Source organism: Xyrauchen texanus, chromosome 26 (genome assembly GCF_025860055.1).
Source record: "Xyrauchen texanus isolate HMW12.3.18 chromosome 26, RBS_HiC_50CHRs, whole genome shotgun sequence".
NCBI lineage: Eukaryota > Metazoa > Chordata > Actinopteri > Cypriniformes > Catostomidae > Xyrauchen > Xyrauchen texanus.
In genome coordinates, this window is record NC_068301.1 from 18,223,743 (window position 1) to 18,247,059 (window position 23,317).

Here is a 23,317-nt window from a genome sequence, read left to right on the forward strand (position 1 = left end):
AGCAGCACAGGCCAGAGTGGAGTCAGGCCCTTGAGCTGACACTCTTCACTGACTCCTGCAGCTGTGTGAAAGCGCACAGTTTGAATTTCATAATTACAAACCACACGGACGGGTGACAAACCAGTCATGCCATTATTACCCCTGCTGCGATTATTCAGACCAGTGTTTCCCAAACCTTTTGTCTTATGTACCCCAACAGAAGACCAATCAGTAAGGTTACAAGTACACCATAATCAACATCAAACCAGAAATGTGTTTCTTTTAACTCAAATAAAGTTATGTGACACTTTTAGGTTCACATATTTTCAGTGCTTTTACATACATGTTAGATTAAGTCTGTAAAGCGTGGGGAACATTGTTTAATTATAGCACATACAGGGTGGCCAAAAACAAAAAACAGGGCCACTATGTTTGATTGCTCACATGGAACTAGTGATACACGTCATTTTTACAAACGTTAATGAGAGGACTTGCGGCAGGCCAACGACAAAGCATCTCACTGTAAAAACAGTTCATGTGCTATTGTTACCTTAAGAAGCTATTTCTACTTGATCTAACAAGTATCTACTTGATCTAACCCTTAAAATTAGAGTTACCTAATGTAAAAATTTTAAATAATAATTTTGACTTGAATCAAACCAATACATTTAGATGAAGCACTTTTAGGTTCACATTTTTTCAGTGCTTTTACATACATGTTAGATTAAGTCTGTAAAGCGTGGGGAACATTGTTTAATTATAGCAGATTTGCATTCTTTATTTCAACAGTTGCAGTATTGTGAAGAAGAGAGAAGTGAGTGAGATGATTAAAGAGAACTGTTGCACATCTGTTTACGCACATACAGGGTGGCCAAAAACAAAAAACAGGGCCACTATGTTTGATTGCTCATATCTTAAAAATGCATAAAGGCGTTTGCACGATTTTTTGAGTATTTCTACGACTGTTTTTAAACAACAAAATGATGTCTCTGTGACATCATCGTGAGCAAGAACTTAAATATAAATAAATACAATTTAAAAAAGGAAATAAGTAAATAAGCAAACCTTTTAGCCCCCAAAAAAGAGCCACATGGTGAAAGAGAAGCAAAGTTAGCAGCAATTGAAAACTTAGCTAAACGATTTACTTGTTTATTTATTTGTAGCAAGTTGTTACTCACGCTGACATCACAGTGACGTCATTTTGTTGTTTACAAAAAGTCCTAGAAGTATGCCAAAAATCGTGCAAATGCATTTAAGCTTTTTTTTTTTTTTAAATATGAGCATTCAAACATAGTGGCCACCCTGTATATTCTGTTACAAGTGACATTCAAACACATTAACAAATCTTCCATCACACTAATTATTCAGTTTTTTTTTTTTTTTGTGTGTGTGTGTGTGTGTGTGTGTGTGTGTGTGTGTGTGTGTGTGTTTTCTTAAATATTATTCATGTTTGGTTATTTCTAATCGCTGGATAGCTTCTACTTTATACTTTTATATCATAATTTCTTTTTAAAAGATTTAACAATGAATCAAAAGAAAACATCTAAATCTTTCCAAGTACCTTCTAAAATCTGATGAAGAACCCCCTGGGGTACACTGTGGTATTTATAAAGAGTCCAAAGTGCAAAAGTAAACTTATGTCATGATTATTAATTGTGGTAATGGACGTATACATAAGCCTTATATACTACAATGATCTCATTGCAAACATAATAATGACTCAAACTGCAAAGAGAGAGAGATGAATGAATCAATAGCAGCATGACAAATGCTAGAGAAAACTCTGAAACGCAGTGAATGCAGCTCATCAAACCATACACATAAATCATAGCACATCTTATCTTTCTTCTACTCTTCTGAAGCCCATTCTGAGGCTCTTCAGAAGTTTGCCGTTTGCACTCGTTACTGGAAAAGCGACTTCAGACTTGGGCACAGCCTTTCCTTGGCCTCTCTCATCATTCTCATTTGTCATCATTATGACATCATTATAACAAACGGCTTAGATCGATCACAAAGTTCCTTTAGAGCGCCGCTATCTTTGTGACCAAGGCCATGCAGCACAGACCTGCTTCTCCCCTTCAGAGAGTGAGACAGCACTCTAGGGTCTGGAAATGTTCAGAGTCTGAGAGATAAAGAACGTGAACACTTTGAACAGATATCTTTTCAGAAGCATGGCTAGCGCACACAGGAAATGTTTTAGATTTGAGATTTTAAAGTCTTGTCAGATTGAACTGAATATTTGAAATAATGTGTCAGTCTGTGGAGTTACCACATTTCGCCAGAGATTACAGTATCTGAGATTATATTTTTTTATATATGTATAGTGAAATATATGTATAATTAAATGACCTTCTTTATAATAACTAATATTAACTACTAAGTATAAAAATTCATATGAATGAGAAATACATTTATCAAAATAACTTTCATATAAATCTTATTATGTGCAAACATTTCTACAATTAATTGGACAAAAATATTTCAAGATAAAACACAATATTTATATAGAAAATGTTGTACTTTAGACAACATACCTGCAATGCTTTGATAGTGTTACACAATACTGAAATACAATATTTATATTTAGTGCCTTTTCAAGCAACATGAAACAAAATGAGAATTTGTAAATGGTATATCTAAAAATACACTTTACATTATAATTCTTAATCAGAACAGAACATGATACTTTGTTAAATACCATTGTAATCCACTAATTCAACTATAAAAAATAGATACTATTTTAGATTGTTTTTATAAACAATGACTGACCAACATCGACTGTATGCTTGCTATAGTATTTTAAACTAAAAATTGTTTTTGTTGATTAAATGTAACCTTTACCAGTACTGAAATCAAGTTACAGAAAAAAGTATTATATTACCTCACAAAACCTCAAACTCTTTTATTTTGTATTAAAGAAACCCTAACAAATATATTCTACACCTGATCTGAAATGAATCCCTTACAGCATCATACTGACATTAATCACAGACACTAATGAAAATGTGTAGTTCCTTTTTATACTGAGCGTCTGCTGTTCTAGATTCCATATTTCTGACCTATAGAGACTCTGGGCTGGTAATGAACCTATATTATGCAATGGGTCTCTTGCCCACAAACGTGGTGCCAGTGAAGCTGGCCTGCTCCCATAACCACTTCTTTAAGGGAGTCATCATGCCACGCCATGCACAAACTGGCCACAGAGCATGATTAAACCTCATGACTTCAAACTTTCCAAATCCTAGCCTGTCAAAATGAGCAACTCAACCTAAGCAATGAGCTAAACTCACTTTTCAACAAGTCACAAAATAGAGATGGCATTTTTGGATAAAACTCTTTGATTTAGACGTTTATTTAAAAAAACTCTTCATTATTGTAAGCGTTTAAAAAATGATGTCTAAAAGAAGTTCAGAATTACGAATGAGAAATTGATCACATTTGTGTGACTAGTGCTCGGTGATAAAATAAATAGATTTAGATCACTCATCATTAAAATAGGCTTTTGCTATTTTTATGTTTACAAAAAATGAGAAATAGCTCTAAATGACTTTTAAATGATTTAATACAGCAGATCATGTAATTTTCTTAAGTACACAATTCATGTTTTTTCATAGCAGCAGAAATCTGAATTCTAGTTCAGTGTGTATTATGTCCATGTGCTAAGAGTGCCCCCTTATGTCCCCAACAGTGCATACCCAAAACAGCTCATTCAATCAGCACACAAATGATGACTGTCTTTATACAAATTTCATGATTTCATTACATACAGTACTTATTATATGATGTATATATACAAATACAGTATATACAGTATATACTGTACATAAACAGTGGCCCAAGTGTATTTGGACATTTAAGCCACACTTAACAATGCACAAACATATATGCATAATATTTCACCGTATATCAAAGCATCATACCAAATTAGATTTTTTTTTAAAGAAAGATACTTGTGTACATACTGACTTCATACATCCACTTAAATAACACTGACACAAGTTGCTTAAAAGTATTTGCAAAAATAGCTCAGAAAACAAAAGTTAGTTCTTTAGTTGGCAGATGCCATTTAAAGGTGCTGTAAGCGATTTTTTTTCATGGAAAGGTATGCAAATAATTGTCATACTCCCTGAAAGATATTACCTAAATAAGTGTTGTAAGATCTCTCACTGGTCTCTGTTACAGCTCTAGACTCTGTAAACAGCAAACAAATATGTGTCCATGGACAATAACGCTTTCTGCCTGTCAATCATTTTGCTCGTTCTCATAGTATTGTAGTTTCAGCAAATTATTGAGGCTTACTGCCATTTTTATGCCAAGTTGCTCATAACAGTTGTCAGTTGAGGGTGCTATTATGCTGCTGTTGTTTTTAACAACTGTTTCTGCATGATGTCGGCCTCAACAAAGCTCATTTGTTATCTTTGGAGTGCAGGGTTTTGGAAAGAAGGGGCATGGCTACTCCAACAGTTAAGAAGTAGAATGGCTGAAATCACTTAAGCACATTTAAGGTTTGATATTTTGTTACGCAATGACATTCAAATATTTGTAAGTGTAAATGTAAATGTTCAAATACTTTTGGGGGCCTCTGTATTTGAAATATACAAATATGACTCCTTGAAATATGTGAAGTCCTGGAGAAAAAGTGACAGAGCTTCACGTTTTGTTCACATACATACAGAAGTTAGGTATTAAACAAGAGAAAGCAATTGATACTATGGGAACAGCAATTTCAGGACCACCTAGACCTGTCCCCTGCCTTACTCTGACTTTAAATTAGACCTAGTGATTCCAGGGGAATATGGGACCTTAACGTTTAGTGTGGTACATGGAAAAAAGTCCAACTGCTTGCTGGAATGAAACTGCATCCCATCTGATGTTTAACACACATCAGATGGCAAACATTATTAGAGTGCCTCCGTGGACAGCGGACAATTTTTGGCAGAGCTGCGTTTCATGTATCTTATAATATGGTGGTAAGAGAGGAAAATTGAAATCATATGGATGCAGACTGGCATGGTCAATCTACTGTGAAAGACATTGTATTGTCTCATATCAGATGTTTTTGAATGGCATCACGCCTCGATCCAAGCCATTTGGGACTCGGGCCTTTGTGGGATTGAAACCAGAGTCAGATGATGTTGATGATTTCAAAATCAAGCGATTTTCAGCGCAAGGCACAGGGGGAAAAAGACATAGACATTCTCTCTAATGCCACCAATTAATTCTGACATTGCAGATCAAAAGAGAGTAAATGTAACAGTATCTAAATGCGACATGACGCTCTCTCCACCCTTGGAAGGATATGAACTTGAAAGAGCAAAGCTCTGTTGTGCGAGAGGGAATTTTGGCCAACCTTTAATTTTGTGAACACTGACACCCTCAGCTTTTTTCTTGTGTAAGAGAACTAAAACAACATGCCGCCATGAAGCACTTCCATATGTGACCCATAAGCCGGGCTCAACCCAGACACCCACGATTGAGGGCAGCTTTCTGGTGCCGAATGCCGAGGCTACGAGCAAAATCCTTGACTACAGGCCCCAAAGAAAAATTTAGCCCATGACAGGAAGATGCCAACCTCATCAAACACACACACAAATGGTGAGTTGTGACAGGGGGTCACAGTTGATTTCTGATAGGGCAGTGGATTGCAGGGAAAACATTATCTTAAATGGAATTTATAAAATGTAACAAAACCATATAAACATATCGAGTTACGATATCAAAATACATAGCCTTATCAACTTTAAAAAGGGAAGAGAAAATGCTTCCCACATCTATTGTTCATTTCTTCCCATATCTAGATATCCAATCAAACTCTTTGGTATTTTGATGCCAATTCATTTGTCACTTGGTAGAAGCTAAATAAGGCAAACATAGACCGGTTTCTTGATACATATTAAATTAACTTGTGACCTAGACTACATTCAAAAAACCAGAAACATGGAAAAACTGTTTTCTTAGGTGATATACAGTGTATATATATCCTTCAACTATCATTCACTGTGAATGTGGCTTGATTTGAGCTGCTAAAAAAAAGTCAGTTTTCCTGTTAATTATCATAGCTGTGTCATTGAACATTATGATTATGTCAACTCTTTAAATATTCAGTGGTCAAACTCTGACCCGAAAACGAAATTAATTGAGTCAATATGTTTGGCTGCGATCAATTGACATTTACTCGGTTGTTCTCAACAGCTTGCTTATGGTGCTTTCAGCAAAATCCCAGTAATTTCTTTCAGATTAGCAGTTAGCAAGAACTATTTTTGCTTGCAATTAGGAACTATTATAGGACCACCACAAGTTTACCAAAAAGAAGTGACTGTGAAAAAAAGTGAATCACCACTTCCCACTGGAGACCTCCAGAGCTAATGGCCCTGAACATTTCCAGAAAAGGTAGCATTATATTCACACGCACAAATGCATTTACAAATGCACAAATAGTAAAAGAGGGATGGAAAAAAAAGAACAACATCATTTCTATGAACTTGTGAACTGTTAACTTTCCTTGATATTTTTTATTCCAGGAAAAGTGTGACCAAGTGCAGTAATACAATTATTGCTTAAGCATTACAATGGTTGCAACCAACTTCGGAGCTTCTGACCCAATGCCAGCCCTCCTTATCTGGGCACATGGGGTTTTGCACAGCTAGAATACGGCACTGAAACAATTCTTATCTCTTGATAGAAATTAGCAGTGGAGCTTGCACATGCTGTTTAGTGTTGTGACCTACTCAAAGATCCCAGCTCTGCTGGTTTTGGCCACATTTCATTGATGGAGTCACTTACTCTAGAAGAAAAGGTTGAAGCTTAGGCTGTGTGCATTGTTAGAGCATTACAAAATAAAAGTAGCGATGCTACTAATTTAAAGTTACACTATGGAATTCTGGGCTCTCTATCGACATCTCTGGTTGAAAAATAAAATTGTAAGTTCTTTGCGGAGGAAAATTGTTTTCTTTGTTTACGAACATGGCGCAAACACCCAGGGATGAATGACAGAAGCCAAAAAATAATTTTTTGTGAAATCCGACCCAACAACTAAATATAAATCGTTATTTTAAGCTTAATGTACTGAATCAAGGTAAGGCAAAAACATGATTTTGAACATGTTTTTATTTTATTTATTGTAGCATTACAGTTATTCCTTAGTTTAAGTAGTAATTTCTAGTAGTGAATTGCAGGTTAGCATGACAAAATACTGCAGCGCTAAATTTTTTGCAATATTGCATTGCACACGCAGGTTAAGTGATCTATAATAATCAAACGTGCTAGCCTAAATTGTCCACTCTCTATAGTGTAAATTGATCTGTTCAAATGCTTTCCACTCAAATCAGTCTGTTAGATTCAAACATATAATCATTAACTGTGATCCACAAGAGGATGCCAAAATGTTATGGGTCATTTTCTCAAAATGCACAGCATTTAACATCACACCAACAATGACAAAGTATGCAAGTGGGAAGCTGAACTTCCCAGAATCTCCTGGCAGTTTGTCCAGTGGATGAGCCATGCCTCTGCAATGCTTTCCACTCCCAGCATCCTGAAGGAATCACAAACCTACTCTTTCATATAAATTATGTAGCCGAAAGCACACTGGAGCCTTGAATATAGCATTCAGTTATTGGCGGGTAATTTGATTGAGCGAAGGACAATGCACACTTAGCAGAGAGAGATCTCGGACCAATTAAAAGACAAGAACCTGGACACATATTACACTAGCCATATTCATTAGAGCAAAGCTGAGGCGGAAACCAGCAGCTCATTGAATTAAATTGTCCTAAACAGAGTCACACACATTTAGATTGAGACGAGAGAGTGGGCTTTCTCAGAGGGGTTAATAGTTTACATGGGCCATAACCCTTGACTGACAAGGATTGCATAACAGTAATTCATAAGACTCCAGTGGTTAAATCCATATCTTCAGAAGCAATATATAATGTGTGGGAGGGAAACAGATAAATATTTAAATCCTTTTTACTCTAAATCTCCACTTTCACTTTCAAAACCAGAAGAATGTGGAAGTGAATGTGAAAGTAGAGAGTTATGGTAAAAAAAGAACTTAAATATTGACCTGTTTCTTACCCACACCTATCATATCACTTCTTAAGATATGGATTTAATCACTGGAGTCTTATGTATTACTTATATGTTAAATACGATCTCAATTTTAATACTGTGTGTGTACTATATCCCCAAAAGTATTATAATACCTCACAAAAAAATAACACATTTTCCTATAAAATTCAGTGAAATAATTCCTTTTAGAGATGTTTAGTCATGTAAAACCTTTGCATAAGAAGTGGAGGCAACTTTAGAAAGAGTTTGGCTTCATTCAAGCTTAATCAAGCAGAGCTGGATGCTGGCTGCTGCCTGGAACAGGGGTCTCCGCAGGCCCTGCTGCCTGCCCTTAATGACTGAATGAGTGTAAAAGTACTGTTTCAAGGGGGCTAACACCTGGGCTATTCCTGGATCCCCCAACTAAGGGAGAGAAAGTGAGGGTCATAAAGTAGAAAAGAAAGGGAAAAAAGAGCATCTGTTTAGTTTCACCAATCAATGGACAAAACCTCTAAACTGGCCTGAACAAACACAGAATGCAAGCTGTAGCAGGTGGTGAAAATACCTATTAAAACCCTCTCTTTCTCATGTGTTCTCTCCGAAATGAGAGGTCTCTCAGGGGCAGGGTCTCCCCGGACAGCTAACCTTTACCTACAGACAGCTGTGAGCCCAACCTGCATCTGTACAAAGAGGAGGCGGGGTCTAACAGAGAGGAAAAAACAAATAAACTGTACAGAGTGTGATCACTAAGGCCAGTGGCCATTCAAAGGCTTGTCAACAGTTGCACTTGCTGAATAAATTACCTGCCTTGCCAGGAAATTCCACCAGCAATTTTAATTCTGATCAGGCTTCAAGGAAGTGGAAGGAATAAAAACACATCGGTTATAATGACAGGAAGTCTCCAATCACATGGCAAGCAGCTGTTGCCAGCGCAGGGATCAAGGAGCCATGAGAGGATGGTGGAGATTCTGGTGTGAAATGCATATGAAGAAAAAATTCGGTACCATTGGTAAAACCATTTCGAGATCAGAACGAGCCACTGTCTTTACAAAAACACCCATTTTAAAGGGATAGTTCACCCCAAAAATGACAATTCTGTCAACATTTACACACCTTCATTCTGATCCAACCCACATGTTTTTTTTTATTCAATGGAGCACAAAAGGGGATGTTAGCCTCAGTCACCATTCACTTTCATTATATGCACAAAATATGCAATAAAACCTTCTGTCACACATATCCTTTTGCATTCAAGAGAAGACAGAAAGTCATATGATTTTGGAACAACTTGAGGGTGAGTAAATGGTGACATAATTTTCATTTTTGGGTGAACTTTCCTTTGAAGTGCATTATTTGCAGGTTAAAAACTCAAATCAGAGGAAACGTAAGCAAAGCTAAGCTTCACATCGGGACTAGCAGCAATGTTTTGCAAATACAAATGCTGCTTGTTAGGGGGTTCCATCCATATGGAGATATTTAGGGCGCTTTTCAAACCATCTGCATTTTATACCAGGCCTGGCTCTCAAGTCTGGAGGATGCAATCAAATTAGCCGAGCTCTATGTGAGCTTCATTTAAACAAGGCTATAAATTTTTAAATTGTAATTGAAATATGATACTTTAAATATGATTGGCTTCAGACAAATGATTCAAGCATATGTTGAAAGCGTGGAGTACATTAGAGAACACTTGTGGAATAGGGAGGCTTACGGCTGACTGCTGTGTTGAGTTAACGAATATAGATGCCAAGAAGCCTTTGTGGTATGAACCACACTTAAACTAATAAGGAAAAATATCCTGAAATTATTCTTTTACAAACAAGCAAAAGTGGCTGTGATTAAGCATTTTCACTTCTCATAAATCAATCAACTCAAGGAGATTTATTAATTTTGTTTCATGCTAAATAAGGTACAGGGTTTACTGTAGTGGTGAAACGTGCTAATTCTGTACCACCACTGTTTTCAAACTGATTTTCCAAAACACTACCTCCATCTGTCCCCAAACTCACACCATTAGTTGATTCAATGTTGCTGTGTCGGGCTGGTTGGAATGTTCAAACAAACAGAACAAGGTTTCGATAGCGCCACAGAGTAAAAATATTTACATTATTTGGGAGAATCAACCTACAAATGGCTTACTTATAGTTACTTATATATACTATGTATGGGATAGGAGAAAGTATTTTAACAGATAAAAAAAATGGCAAACGTCTCGAAGTAGGTTTATCACTATTTAAATAGAAATTTATTCATAAACTGGTCTACAAAGTTTTCATCTACATCCAAGTATTCAAACTTTAGAAATGTTGTATATCTGAACTGATTGCGGATCCAACAATCTGAACAGAAAAGTAAAAGTGCACTCGTAGCACTCTACAGAGAAGCAGGCACAACTCTAAGTGATGTTCTGATGATAGAAGACATCTTGAATTACCAGTCTGCATCCACTTATATCCTGACTCAATGCCGTTTCTGTTCTGCCATTTCAAGCAGAGCCACTGATGGGCAGACATCTCTTTTCTAAAATGCCGAATCCCTCTCCCTCCCCTCCAAAGCTCCTCTCTCAGGAAATGGAGGCCGCGGCTGGTCAAATGAATCTTAATCTGCACAGGTTTGGAGCTCTTCAACAGAACCAGACGGTCAGGATGACAGCCCACCTGACAGCGATGAAAATCAAAGCTCTTCTCTAAGCAGCCCGTTTTAATTTCCGAGCTTGTTCTAAGCTGTTTTACCATGAAATCTAAAATTGCCTATTTTGATTGAACATAGATAAAATGGCATAAATAATTTATTGTAGATCTTAACAGTGACTGACATGGTGGCTATGTGCACATTTGTAATTAAATATCTGATTTTGTGCTACGTAAATGCCACTTTACACAACAGGCGATTACAGTTCTGACTTTAAAATGGTGCTTATAAATCAGAAAAGGAAAAAAACATTTATTGCATTAATTTTGAATTTATTTAAGCATAGTTTATGACCTCACACTCTAGTTGGCTGGATAAACTTAAGTAGGCCTATTCAGGTTTTTTTGTTTGTTTGTTTTTGTTTTTCCCAATACAAAAAGCATCCTTAAAATAAGATATATATATATATATATATATATATATATATATATATATATATATATATATATATATATATATATATATATATATATATATATATATATATGTATTTCATTTCTGTTTTATTTATGCTGATTTATGCTTACAAACAAGAAAAACCAAACAGTTGGGAAAAGAAAACTAATGTAGCAAATAATTCCAATGTAAATATATCTTGTTTCAAGGATGTTTAATTTTTTTTCTAGCAAACATTACTGATTAAAAAATACTGATAAAGAAAATGATTTTTGGCAGTGTAGAATCAAGAATGTACATATAATAACAGTTTTTTACCTTCAGACTGATGGGCTGCTAAAGGTGTCTGGGTCTCTTTACAGTAGGACACCACTTCTCTGGGAAGGAAGTCCACCTGAGTTATCTTAGATGGCCCCAACCTGTGTGTCCGGCGCCTGGAGAGAGAGAAGCATGGTATATGAATGCCCTGCAACCTGACACACACACACACATGCAAACACTTGCATGCACATACAATGCATACAATAATATAAAAATGTCAGCTGCATCAAAGACAAATTACATACTACACTGTACTCCTGTACAGTGGCCCCAAAAATATAAAATATAAAATCTTTTAAAACAATATTTATATTGTTCTAAGACTGGACACATTAGAATAGTGGTGAAACTTTGTGGAACCAAATTGTTGTGGAGAACTACATCTGTGGTTACTCTGCTAGGACACCTGTGTGAACTTGAGGGGAATTTATTTCATAAATCCACAAAAAATCTCAGTGACACCAGTTGGTTAAAAGTCATTGCAAAAATTGCTTTAGATGCATTAATTTGCAGAAGCCACTTGATTTGATATTTTGTTATAATGCAATGATATTCATGCATTTTTAAGTCATGTTTTTGGGGCCACTGTATCTAATATGCTGTAGCACTAATTATTCAGGTCCATGAACATAATGTATGTTTGGATGACCCACAGTTGACTGCTAAAACTAATGTTTAAAGCATTCTCAGTACATGGCACAGTGCATCAATCACTGTCACAAGCAGCCCTGGGCAAACAGCTGGAGAGAGACCAGCTGAAAACACTTGAACCGGACCAACTTAAAAGGAAATGCAAAATAAGGAGAGAGAGAGCAAGAGAGAGAAATAAAGAGAGAGATAGAAAAAGAAAGAGAGAGGCAGAGAGGAGGAGATACCCGAGCTCAGAGTCTGCCTGCAGCTGGAGAACAGAGGGGTCAGTGTCCCACTGCAGGGTCCTGGAGAGGGCGGCAGAGGGTGTCACGCGGGGGACAGGAGGGAGAGAACATGCAAGATTAACCTCAGCAGAAACAACACAATTACACACTTACAAAACAAATCCCATTTCACACACTCGCCACATGCAAGCCAAGAGAACAGAAATAAAGTACCAATCCAATCAGCACACATGGGGATGCAGTTCAAAGAAATGCTAATGAGGTTTATATGTATTAAATATAAACTGTAATGTACTGATATGCACTTTCTGAGAAGTAAATGGAACAATACTTGCCGTGTATGATACTGAACCAAATATATGATATTGAAAATGCAAGATGTTAAAAAGGCATGAGCAGTTTGATTATGACAGATGGGAAAATGAATACAGTGAAAGCTCACAAAACATAATAAACACAAAAATGTAGGAACATCCGCAAAAAGCAACTGTATTAATGTTGGGTATATGTGTGTGAATGACTGTAGAAAATAAAGACTCATTCAATAAAAAATAAGAACACATTACAAAAAAGTACCGTGATATTACTTTCGTTCTTTTTTGTTTTTTGTTTTTACATGTATCATGGTAATAACATACTTATTTGAACAAGTACCATGGTAATATTATAATTTTTGGATATGTACCATGGTAATACCATACATGTTTGAACATGTATCATGGTAAAACCATTGTAATATTATGATTTTTGGACATGTACCCTGATAATACCATGATTTTTGAACATGTACCATGGTAATACCATAAATATTTGAACATGTAGCATGGTAAAACTATGGTAATATTATGATTTTCTGAACATGTACCATGGTAATACCATGAGTTTTGAACATGTACCATGGTAATACCATGAGTTTTGAACATGTACCATGGTAATACCATGAGTTTTGAACATGTACCATGGTAATACCATGAGTTTTGAACATGTACCATGGTAATACCATGGTAATATTATGATTTTTGGACATGTACCATAGCAAAACAATGGTAATATTATGATTTTTGGACATGTACCATAGTAAAACCATACCATAATATGTACCATGGTAATATAATGATTTTTGGATATGTACCATGGTAATACCATGATGTTTGGGCATGTGCCATGGTAAAACTAAAGAATACATTGCGTTCTTTGTACATTGATGTTAATGTACATCAAAACACCATAGTATTACACTATGCCATGTTATCACCAGTGTACGTTTTGTAACAGATATGAAGAGACTGTCATCTTAGAAATATGTATATAGTGTGTCAAACAAATTTGAACAAATCCTTTGATACATTACATATTTTGGTCAATGGGCAGAATATATTGTATGTATATTCTATATATATATTGTGCAAATGCTCAAGCTGTATCTTCTCATATGACCCCCAAAACCTTCAGGCAAAGTGTCGCTGTGATATCTCTATTTTCTCCTATAGGAACAAGGGTAGCGTTGTCCTTCTAAACACTTTTTCTCAACCTTCAGTACAAGCCACAAACATGCCTATTAATTTTGCCTATAAAATGCACACAGCCAGAGGGTTAGCATGGCAAACTGACACTCTGTTTTACCAGTGATGATATTTAAAAAAAACATTGTCATTTACGTTGCTGCAAATGGCTCAGATTTAACCATGCAAGAGGAATTGTTGAAGTCAAGGCTCAAGGTAACAGCAGGCATCAGGCAGTCACATCATGGGGAATGACCTAAACTGCTCTGTATTTTTCAACAGCCAATGAGATACAGCGTGCGTTGACATTAATAGCAGAGAGTACACGTCCCCTTCAAGGAGCGTTCAGGGTCAAGTTTTGGTGTGGATACATATCTTTCATTGTCTGTCACATGCTTACTATTGCCACTGACCACAGACCTGGCAGAGGACAAGAGTTGTAGATGCTTAAACTCATAGTAGTGGAGACCAGTACAACACACTGTGTTGGGAAGTAATGGGTTATTCACACCCAACGCGCTTTTGCATCCGTCCGCTCTGTTTTTCTGGTCATAAAGTATATCAAGATAGAAAAAGTTTATTTATTTTTATGGAATATTGATGGAGCAACACACTATTTGTGTGAAAAGAATAACAGGCCCCCAGAAGGGTTATAGTGATATTGGGTAAATATAGGGACAGTAGTTATAAACTGTAAACCCTAATGTTGCCACTACTGGAAAAATCGAGTTTAAGATTTTAAGTGTTAATAACTCAAACTATTAAGTACAAAATTGAGGCTATGGGGAATACCCACAATACCTTGAACAAATTTATCAAAGGGAACATATGGGGGTATTTAAATAGTTGTTATTAAGAATTAATTGCGGTTTAAGTTATTATTTATGTTGTTTTGTTGTAAATGCTTGTTTCGTGTGATGTCACATTAGAGTGATCTGTGTCCCCTTTGGTCAAGTTGGACCCTGTTAACACTACTCCATTTGTCCTTGTGCAACTGAAATACAGCTGTCTGTGCATTTCTATGGTGTTTTTTTATTAATTGACCTAGAATAAGTTTTAATCCTCATTATTTAAGCTCTGTTATTTCATGACCTAAATTTGAGTCTACTTAAGTCTATTTACATCTAGTTACCTGAACATACATACTGCAGTTAACCAAGTTAAGTGAACTTAATTACTCAGTTCAATTGAGGGAACGAGTTTACTCAATCATTTGTGTAGAGTCAACAAAATTTGATTTTTGAATTAAAAATTTGATCAAATTACATCAAAATCAAACTTTAGGCATTATTCTGTAAAATTATTGTAATAAATTGTATCATATTCACCAATTTATTTTACATCTTATTTTCATGGTGATATAAAATTATATTATAAAATGTATTACAATCATTTTTCTAAATAATATAATTAAATGCTTCTGTTTATCAGTGTGTTTTCCACCTTATTTATTTTACTGTAAATGATGGGTTTTTAGTTAGGGCCCAAGCACTGAAAGTGCGGAAGCACTTTTGTTCTTCTAAGTATTATTATTAGGGGTCAAGCCCTGAAAGGGTGAAGACCCCTATTGTGTTTGTTAGTGTTATTATTATTATTCTACTTCTGCCATGGAAGTCTATGGCAGCCCATAGAACCGTTCGTGGGAAAGATATGAAATGTTGCACACAGATAGAGGACAGTCCAAACTTTGGAGTGTCTAGCTCAAACCCTTTCGCGCCACCAACAGGTCAAAGTTTCACACATGTTTACGCTAATATCTTTTGAACCGTAAGTCCTAGAGACAAAATGAACTCGTGCCGAGTCGAAAGCATTCCATGTTTTCGCCAGACTAGATTTTCCGCCATTTTGAATTTTCAGAAAAACTTTTTCGAACTCATTCTATGCCAATTTTCACCAAATTTTTAACAGATGCTCAGTTGACAGTGCTTACAAAAGTTATGGAATTCAAGTTGATAGACCAAGACGTTTTCAAATGGCACTTCAACTAATTCAACGAAGACCTAGTCCATAGCAGGCCGAGTACGAATTAATCTGTTCAAGAATCTGAATTAAAATGGCAACCGTTAACTCAACATCAATATTTTAAGCTTATTTTAACCTTCTCGACTAAGAAAAATAATTTGTCAGTGTAAATGCAAAAAACAAATGATTAGTATCCTGCTGAACAAATTTCAAAGTAGTTTCCGAATGAAAGCATATGCTTTAGGTGTATGAAGACAAAACTGTCCTTCAACACACGTCTTATTGCGTTCTGTTGACATTTCAATTATTTGTTGCTTTTCCCCTCCACTCAAACATACACCAAAGAAAGTGAAAGCTGTGTTAGTCATTACAACCAGAGTTATTATTTAGAATTTTAATTTAGTTTTATTTCTACTTCATTTTCAATTTGTCCATTCAATTTAGTTTAGTTTTATCTAAAATTACAGGTGAAATACATTTAATGTAATAAATTAAATACATTTAATATGTTTAATACATTTAATAAATGGTAATATTAAAACATTAAAACACTTGGTATGCTTTAAAATTCATGAAAATTCACACATCAGAGTCATCGGTCATTAGGACTGGGTGAAAGTTCACACATTGGCATGTAGAGGGAGTCTGTAGTACCCCTTTAAAATGGGCATTTAAGACAGACTCTGTAGCACCCCCATTTTCACCTTGAGTCACCAAACTTGGCACATATATGTTTCTCATCAAGCTGAACAACTTTCATACTTATAGTCATTAGCTCAGGAACAACAGGAATTCATACATTTTGGATTTTCTGAAAATTGCAGGCTATGAACTTTTAAATACTCCTCCAAGGGGATTCATGAGACTGTCACCTATTTAGACAACATTATCCCAAGACATTGAAGATGCTAAATTGTGAACAGATTTTTTATATATCGAAGGGTTTTGCCATTGCGTGGCATTAAATAAATTTAGAAAAATGGGAAACAGGAAGTGTCTCATATCTTCTGTGTGCAATGCGTGATTTAGATCAAAATTGAGATGTATGTTTAGTCTTGGGGGCTAATCTCATGGATGTGACTGTTTTGTGTTATGGTCATAGCGCCACCACCTGGCAGCAGGAAATGTGGCTCTTACAACAGACTTTAAAATAGTCTTATATTTACCAAAATTGCTTCAAAATTGTTTAGAATAATGACAAATGCCAAATGCATGTGTCCGCCTTGCATTCTTTTCCGAAAGCCACTTCGTGGAAATGCGCTGCTTGTAACTATATTTTCCATTTCTATTTATTCTCCCTCTCATATGTAGGTTAGTCTAATTCGTTATACAGAATCGGTTAGTTCAGTCCACACAAATAAACTGGTTCAAAAAAATATTAATCAATTATTACATCTTCTTTTATCAAGATATAAAACACTATTCATACAATAATTTTAAAGATAATATGTTTTGTTAAATGCCGTTGTCTGCTGTCGTGTTTTTCACATAAAATATTTGACTGAAAATGATGGTGTTTTTAGTTTTAATAGATCTATTTAGTGTGCATTGATGTTAAGGTTTGCTAAAGTCACCATAAAACTGCTACTCTGTTTGAAACAAACAAATAAACTAACATAAATAACTTCAATGTATTTAGCTACATTTTAGTGGTAGCTTGTAATGTAGCTAACTACTTCTTTTTTTAATGGTAGTTTAACTTTACTGGAACTGTTAAAGTTGCTTCCCCAACACCGCCCTGGCCCAACCTTGGAGCAATAACAACTTTTAAAATCCAACATAAAGAGTCTAGAACAATTACTCCCTCACAGAAGCAGAATAAACAGGGAATTATTGCTATGATGATACAATGATATTGTATGGCTGTGCAGAAGTCATTAATATATACTGGAGTTTTGTCTCTTCAGTCCAGAAGCTGTGAGCAGAGCCCCCCGTAGGAGGTGTTGACAGGGACAAAAGCACACATCATGTGTCAAACGTGCTGCATGGCTGCATTATGCAGTCTTAATAACAGGCCAGCACATCCGCATCAGCCTTCCCCTTTCCACATGACTGTAGCTATCTGTCTATATTTCAGAGAAAGAAAAATGAGCCTGTTAACAACCCTCACAGCTACTGGGACTGATACACTCTTAGTTGTTATTTTTGATAGACTTTATATAAATTTAACTCGTACCATAGTAAACTTAAACATTTCCTCCCACAGGAAGATCTCTGGTTGATCATCAATTTCTAGACTAAATTGATTGGAGAATCTCAAACATTCCATTTTAGTTGGAACCTTTCAGTGGTATTAGGTTTTAAACCTTAAGATCTAATGTCATGCCTCATTGTCTCAGGGTGCATGGATGGTGAAGTAATGCCATGTTGGAAGCGAACACTAAATTCTAAGGTACACACAGGAACCACAAACATGGATTCTTACCTATATCTGTCGATCCCATTTTAAAAGACAGAGAACCATGGGTATCAGTCATACTTGTATAACAAAATAACCTTGTGCTCCTTAAAACACCTTTACAATTTTTGAAAAACAAAGTTAGAACAGGACATTTAGGGTTGTTAAATACCTGCCAGCAGCTGCGCCATCCACCGAATCCTGGCTGCCTGTCTCACTGGGTGTGCTCATAGACTTTGATGGGGACATTGGTGTTGGGACTATAAAAAGAGAAAAAGGCAGTAAGATAAAAAGTGTAAATAAACTGCAAGAATTAGTAAAATGTTAAGATTAGGCATATTGCACTATAGTCTTTGGACAAGTAAATTCTATTACTGCAGGCCATGTGGTGTGTGCATTGAAAACCCTAATAAGCTGACTTTACTCAATTGATTGTGTAAAGTCGTTCCCTTAATTTAATTGAGCAATTGCGTCTCCAAAACTTGTGTAATTGAATTAACTTATCTCGGTGATCATATAGAATTAAATTAACTATTTAAGTTAAGGTAACTAGATGCAAGTAGACTTAAAGGGATAGTTCGCCCTCATGCGATCCCAGATATGTATAACTTTCTTTTTCTGCTCAACACAAACAATGATTTAAAGAAGCACATCTCAGCTCTGTCAGCCCAACAATGCACGTGAATGGATGCCAAAGTTTTGAAGCTCCAAAAGGGCATAAAGGCAGCATAAAAGTAATCCACAAGACACCAGTGGTTAAATACATATTTTCAGAAGCGATATGATAGGGTGCGGGTGAGAAGCAGATACATATTTTAGTCCTTTTTTACTATAAATCTCCACTTTCACACTCTTTAATTTTTGGTGATTCACATTCTTCATTCATATTGCCACCTACTGGGAAAGGAGGAAAATGAATAGTAAAAAAGGACTTAAATACTGATCTGTTTCTCACCTGCACCTATCATTTTGCTTATGAAGAAATAGATTTAACCAGAGTTTCTGGATTAATTGTACGCTGCCTTTATATGCTTTGTGTAGCTACAACAGTTTTGTCATTGTATGGACCTATAGAGCTGAAATATACTTCTGAAAATATTTGGTTGAGTTCAGCAGAAGAAAGAAAGTCATACACATCTTGTATGGCATGATGGGGACTAAAAGCTTTTACTTTTGGGTGAACTATCCTTTTAACTCAGATGTGATATTTAAATGTGGCTTTCTCTACTTAACAATTTTAAACGTATGGACACACATTTAGATCTTTCATTAACATACCTTATATAAAGAAAATAATATCTGATCACTAAATTCAAATGTCTCGCCACGAACATACATAGATAGCTGTATTGCAGTTAAACATGCACATATGAAACAACTTAACACAACTTGACTAAAGGGGACACAGATCACCCTAATGGTGACATCACAGGAAAAAAACAAAACAACATAAATAATAATACAAAAGAGCTAAAACCTCAATTAATTCTTAATTGCAACTATTTAAATGCCCCCATATGTTCACTTTATCCAAAGAAACATAATGAAATTATTAAAGCGCATGGCATTGTGGGTATTTCCAATAGCCTCAATGTTGTACTCAAAAGTTTGAGATATTAACACAAAAACAAATCTAAAAAGATTTATAAGCCCAAACCTTGACATTTCAGATAATGTTTAATTAAGACAACTTGATTTTTCCAGTAATGACAAAATTAGGCTTTACAGTGTGGGTACTCATATATGTAATAGAGTCTCCTTTCCACTAGATGGAGATGTAGAAGTGATTAAAACGTGTCTTAGTGATTAAAAAGACTGGCAACACGAGTAGAGGATGATTGGGAGTGGGTCAATCATTTAGACCAATAACAAAGTGACAGTGCATTTATAACACAACTAAAAAAATAATACAACCATTCTTAGCTTTTTATTATTTGCTTAAGGGCATGAAACTGTGCTTTTGCTGCAGGTCTGAATATTTGCCGGGCAGAAACACAAATTTGAAAGATTTATTCTGGTGGAAGTTTTTGAAATTACATTAATTAAAAGCAACTTTGTCATGACAAATAATATGGGAGGTACAGTGGTAAAAATGGGTAAAATTTTAAAACCAAGAGGTGAAAAAATGACAAGAAAAAGCCCACAGAAAAAGAGGTTTGGACGAAGTCCCATTCAAAGTAATGAATCGTTAACATAGACCCACCCTGAAATCCAAACCCAGACTATTACACAGCCTGGTTTTGGCAAAGTTAAAAAGGCTCTTTTCTTATGTGTTTTGGAGGCAGACATTGTTGAGTGAGATGGCTGTGGTACAGATGCATTTTTGAATACAATCCAGTGGGCTGTGTACTGTAACTGTACCTAATGACGGTTCTGGTGATATTCCAATACTCTGGAGAAGGGCCTCCGTCTCCCTGCGCTTACGGTCCAAATCCGAGTCCTCAGGGGCAGTTTCTGCTTTCTGTTGGGTCTCTGACTGTTTTTGGATGCAAATGCACACATAAGCACTCATAGGAGATATTCATGTCATGTTCATAGCACATTCTTTAAATGCTTTTAATCTGTCTGAGTAATCTTCATTAATATTAAGGTTAAATACAGGTTGTCTTACCTCTTTTTTCTTTTTTTCTTCTTCCTTTCTCTTTTTTTCCTCTCTGATTTGAGCAAGGCGCTGTTTTTTGCGCTCAAGTTCGGCTTTCAGATCACTCTTATCAGCCATTTTGTCCTGCGACAACAGAATTAAACAATAGACCATTAGTATTACACATTTGTCCTCTTTCTTTTCAGTATAAACAGGGCACTATGGAGACTGGGTAAAAGTATGTTCAGCAAATAAATTATATTAAATGGATAGTTCATACAAAAATAATAATTCTCTAATCATTTACTCGCCCTCATGTCATCAGAGGTGTGTATGACTTTCTCTCTTCTGCTGGACACAATTGAAGATTTTTAGAAGAATATTTTAGCTCTGTAGGTTCATATAATGCAATTGAATGGTGACCAGAACTTTGGAGGTCCAAAAAGCAAATAAAGGCAGCATAAAAGTAATACAAACAACTCCAGTGGTTAAAGGGATAATTCACCCAAAAATGAAAATTCTTGGGCAGGGAAAATTATTTCTAGCAAAAATTGATTTAAATATTGATCTGTTTCTCATTCAAAACTATCATATCACTTCTGAAGGCATGGATTTAACCACTGGAGTAGTTTTGATGGACCTACGGTGCTGAAATATTCTTCTAAAAATCTTTGTTTGTGTTCAGCAGAGGAAAGAAAGTCATACAAATCTGGGATGGAATAAGGGTGGGTGATGAGAGAATTTTCATTTTTGAACGAACTACCCCTTTAAAAGGGTGTGGCAGTTGCCTGGAACTAATGTATTTACCAAGCTAATACTACCTATTATCATTTAAACAATGACGCTGATCTTTTGAATATAAAATAATGAAAACAAAACAATATATGCACATGATATAAATAAATAAATGTGGGTGGGAATAACTAATAAAAAGAACTGATTCCAAATTGTGAAGAAAGCTATATTAACACAACCATAAATTACACAAATTGCAACTGCATTAGGTGGGGAGGTACATAAAATAATCATTTGAGAAAAACATCAACAAAGAAATCATTGTTAACATAATGATTAGGTGGTAAGTGAAGTATTATTACATTTTTTACAACGAGGATATTTGGCTGTTCATGGTATTGAAAAGGACCAGAGACAGATGTCTATGAGGATGCTACGTCAGGTGGACTGTCATGTATCATGATCTGGTTTTGTTACCATAACAACATTCCTACATGTCCCAATTCCTGTACAGTAAATTGCGTTATAAAATACTCGTAAAAATTCAGTTCTAATTCGCAGATGTCACAATAATAGTATAGTATACAACTGATGTAAATGAATGTAGCTATTGCTAACAGTGGATACCAAAAGAAGCAGAATGACGTCATGATCCATATGCCATTATGAAGGCATCGAACATACAGAATGAAAGACATCGCACCAATCGAAAAAAAAAGCACGTATGCAACCTCACAGTTAAGTGACCACGAGAAACAAGCATCCAGTGTGCTTGACACTTCCTACCTGCTCCCTGTGCGGATGCTGTCCACTCTAAATTTGCTGTATCACTGCTGCTGTGCACAATCTGGCAATCGTTTTAATACTGTCCCTTGCATTAAAACATCATGGTTGAGATTACACGATGCGATATTTTAGTAATGCAATGAAGCTGTTGGAAACCCTAATAAAACTGTATTCAAGGACAATGGCCTGTATTTTCTAGAGGTGGCAGATGCTCAAAGACCGCCTTGCAACCTCTACATTGCAATTAAACGATCCCACCTTTCCCCCTTCCAAATGCTGTCTAAATAATCTCGAAATGAAGTAATCTGTATCAACAGGGCCACCTAGCGGATATTCAGTCTTTTGATTTAAACGTGTAAGCAGCGGATTCATTTTCATTTATTTATTTGTATTTTTATGTTTAATTTCTGTTCATCACATTTTGTGTTCAACTTGTTAGTTTTATCTTACATTTTGGAATCTCCCCTGTCTTGTAACCTAAGTATTCAATACAAAATAAAATACGTAAATGAAAAAACAACGATTTCTTGAACTAATAACCACACTTTTTTTTTTTAATCTTTAACCAGTTTCTAAATTTAAAACGAACCTTTAAACATGAATACAAATCCCTGTAAAAAAAAATAACTGAAAATAAATAAATTTTACAATGTATTGATAGTTACAGCTTTTAAATTAAATTGTCTTTTTGGAAGAAAAAATAAAATGTAATTTTAGTCCAATCACGATCAACAAACATGATATCTGGCCATAAAAAAAACCCCTTTCATAAAAAATTACAAATAAAAACTATTTTATTTCAATCGCTTACACACCACTAGGTGGACCATGGTCAAAATGAGCAAATTTTCTAACATCCTGTAGAGAAGGCTTAATAATAATAATGATGATGATGATAATGATAATGATAATAATCATTATTATTATTATAATATCCTTCACTTTTTTGGATGTTTAAATAATAGAAAACATAATACATATATCAATTTAATAAATATAAATTTATATAATATTTAAAATAATGCAATTTTATTAATGCATTTAA

General features: G+C 35.4%; 1 protein-coding gene across 4 annotated transcripts in view; it reads right to left on the minus strand.

Moving 5' to 3' along the window:
* The window catches only part of LOC127619830 (cytoplasmic dynein 1 intermediate chain 1), an 81,076-nt gene extending 58,526 nt beyond the window's left edge, over positions 1 to 22,550 (minus strand). For 2 of the 4 annotated variants that reach the window (XM_052092842.1, XM_052092841.1), the window contains exons 1-6: positions 22,273 to 22,550; positions 20,782 to 20,895; positions 20,532 to 20,646; positions 18,343 to 18,430; positions 12,309 to 12,368; positions 11,431 to 11,546 (exon numbers count right to left, since the gene is read on the minus strand). In XM_052092842.1, coding sequence (XP_051948802.1) covers positions 11,431 to 11,546; positions 12,309 to 12,368; positions 18,343 to 18,430; positions 20,532 to 20,646; positions 20,782 to 20,889 — 487 coding nt within the window. In that variant the 5' untranslated portion in view covers positions 20,890 to 20,895; positions 22,273 to 22,550. The remainder of the gene's footprint in view (positions 1 to 11,430; positions 11,547 to 12,308; positions 12,369 to 18,342; positions 18,431 to 20,531; positions 20,647 to 20,781; positions 20,896 to 22,272) is intronic. The other 2 variants (XM_052092844.1, XM_052092843.1) reach the window with 1 other exon arrangement.
* Between the last annotated feature and the right edge of the window lie 767 nt (positions 22,551 to 23,317).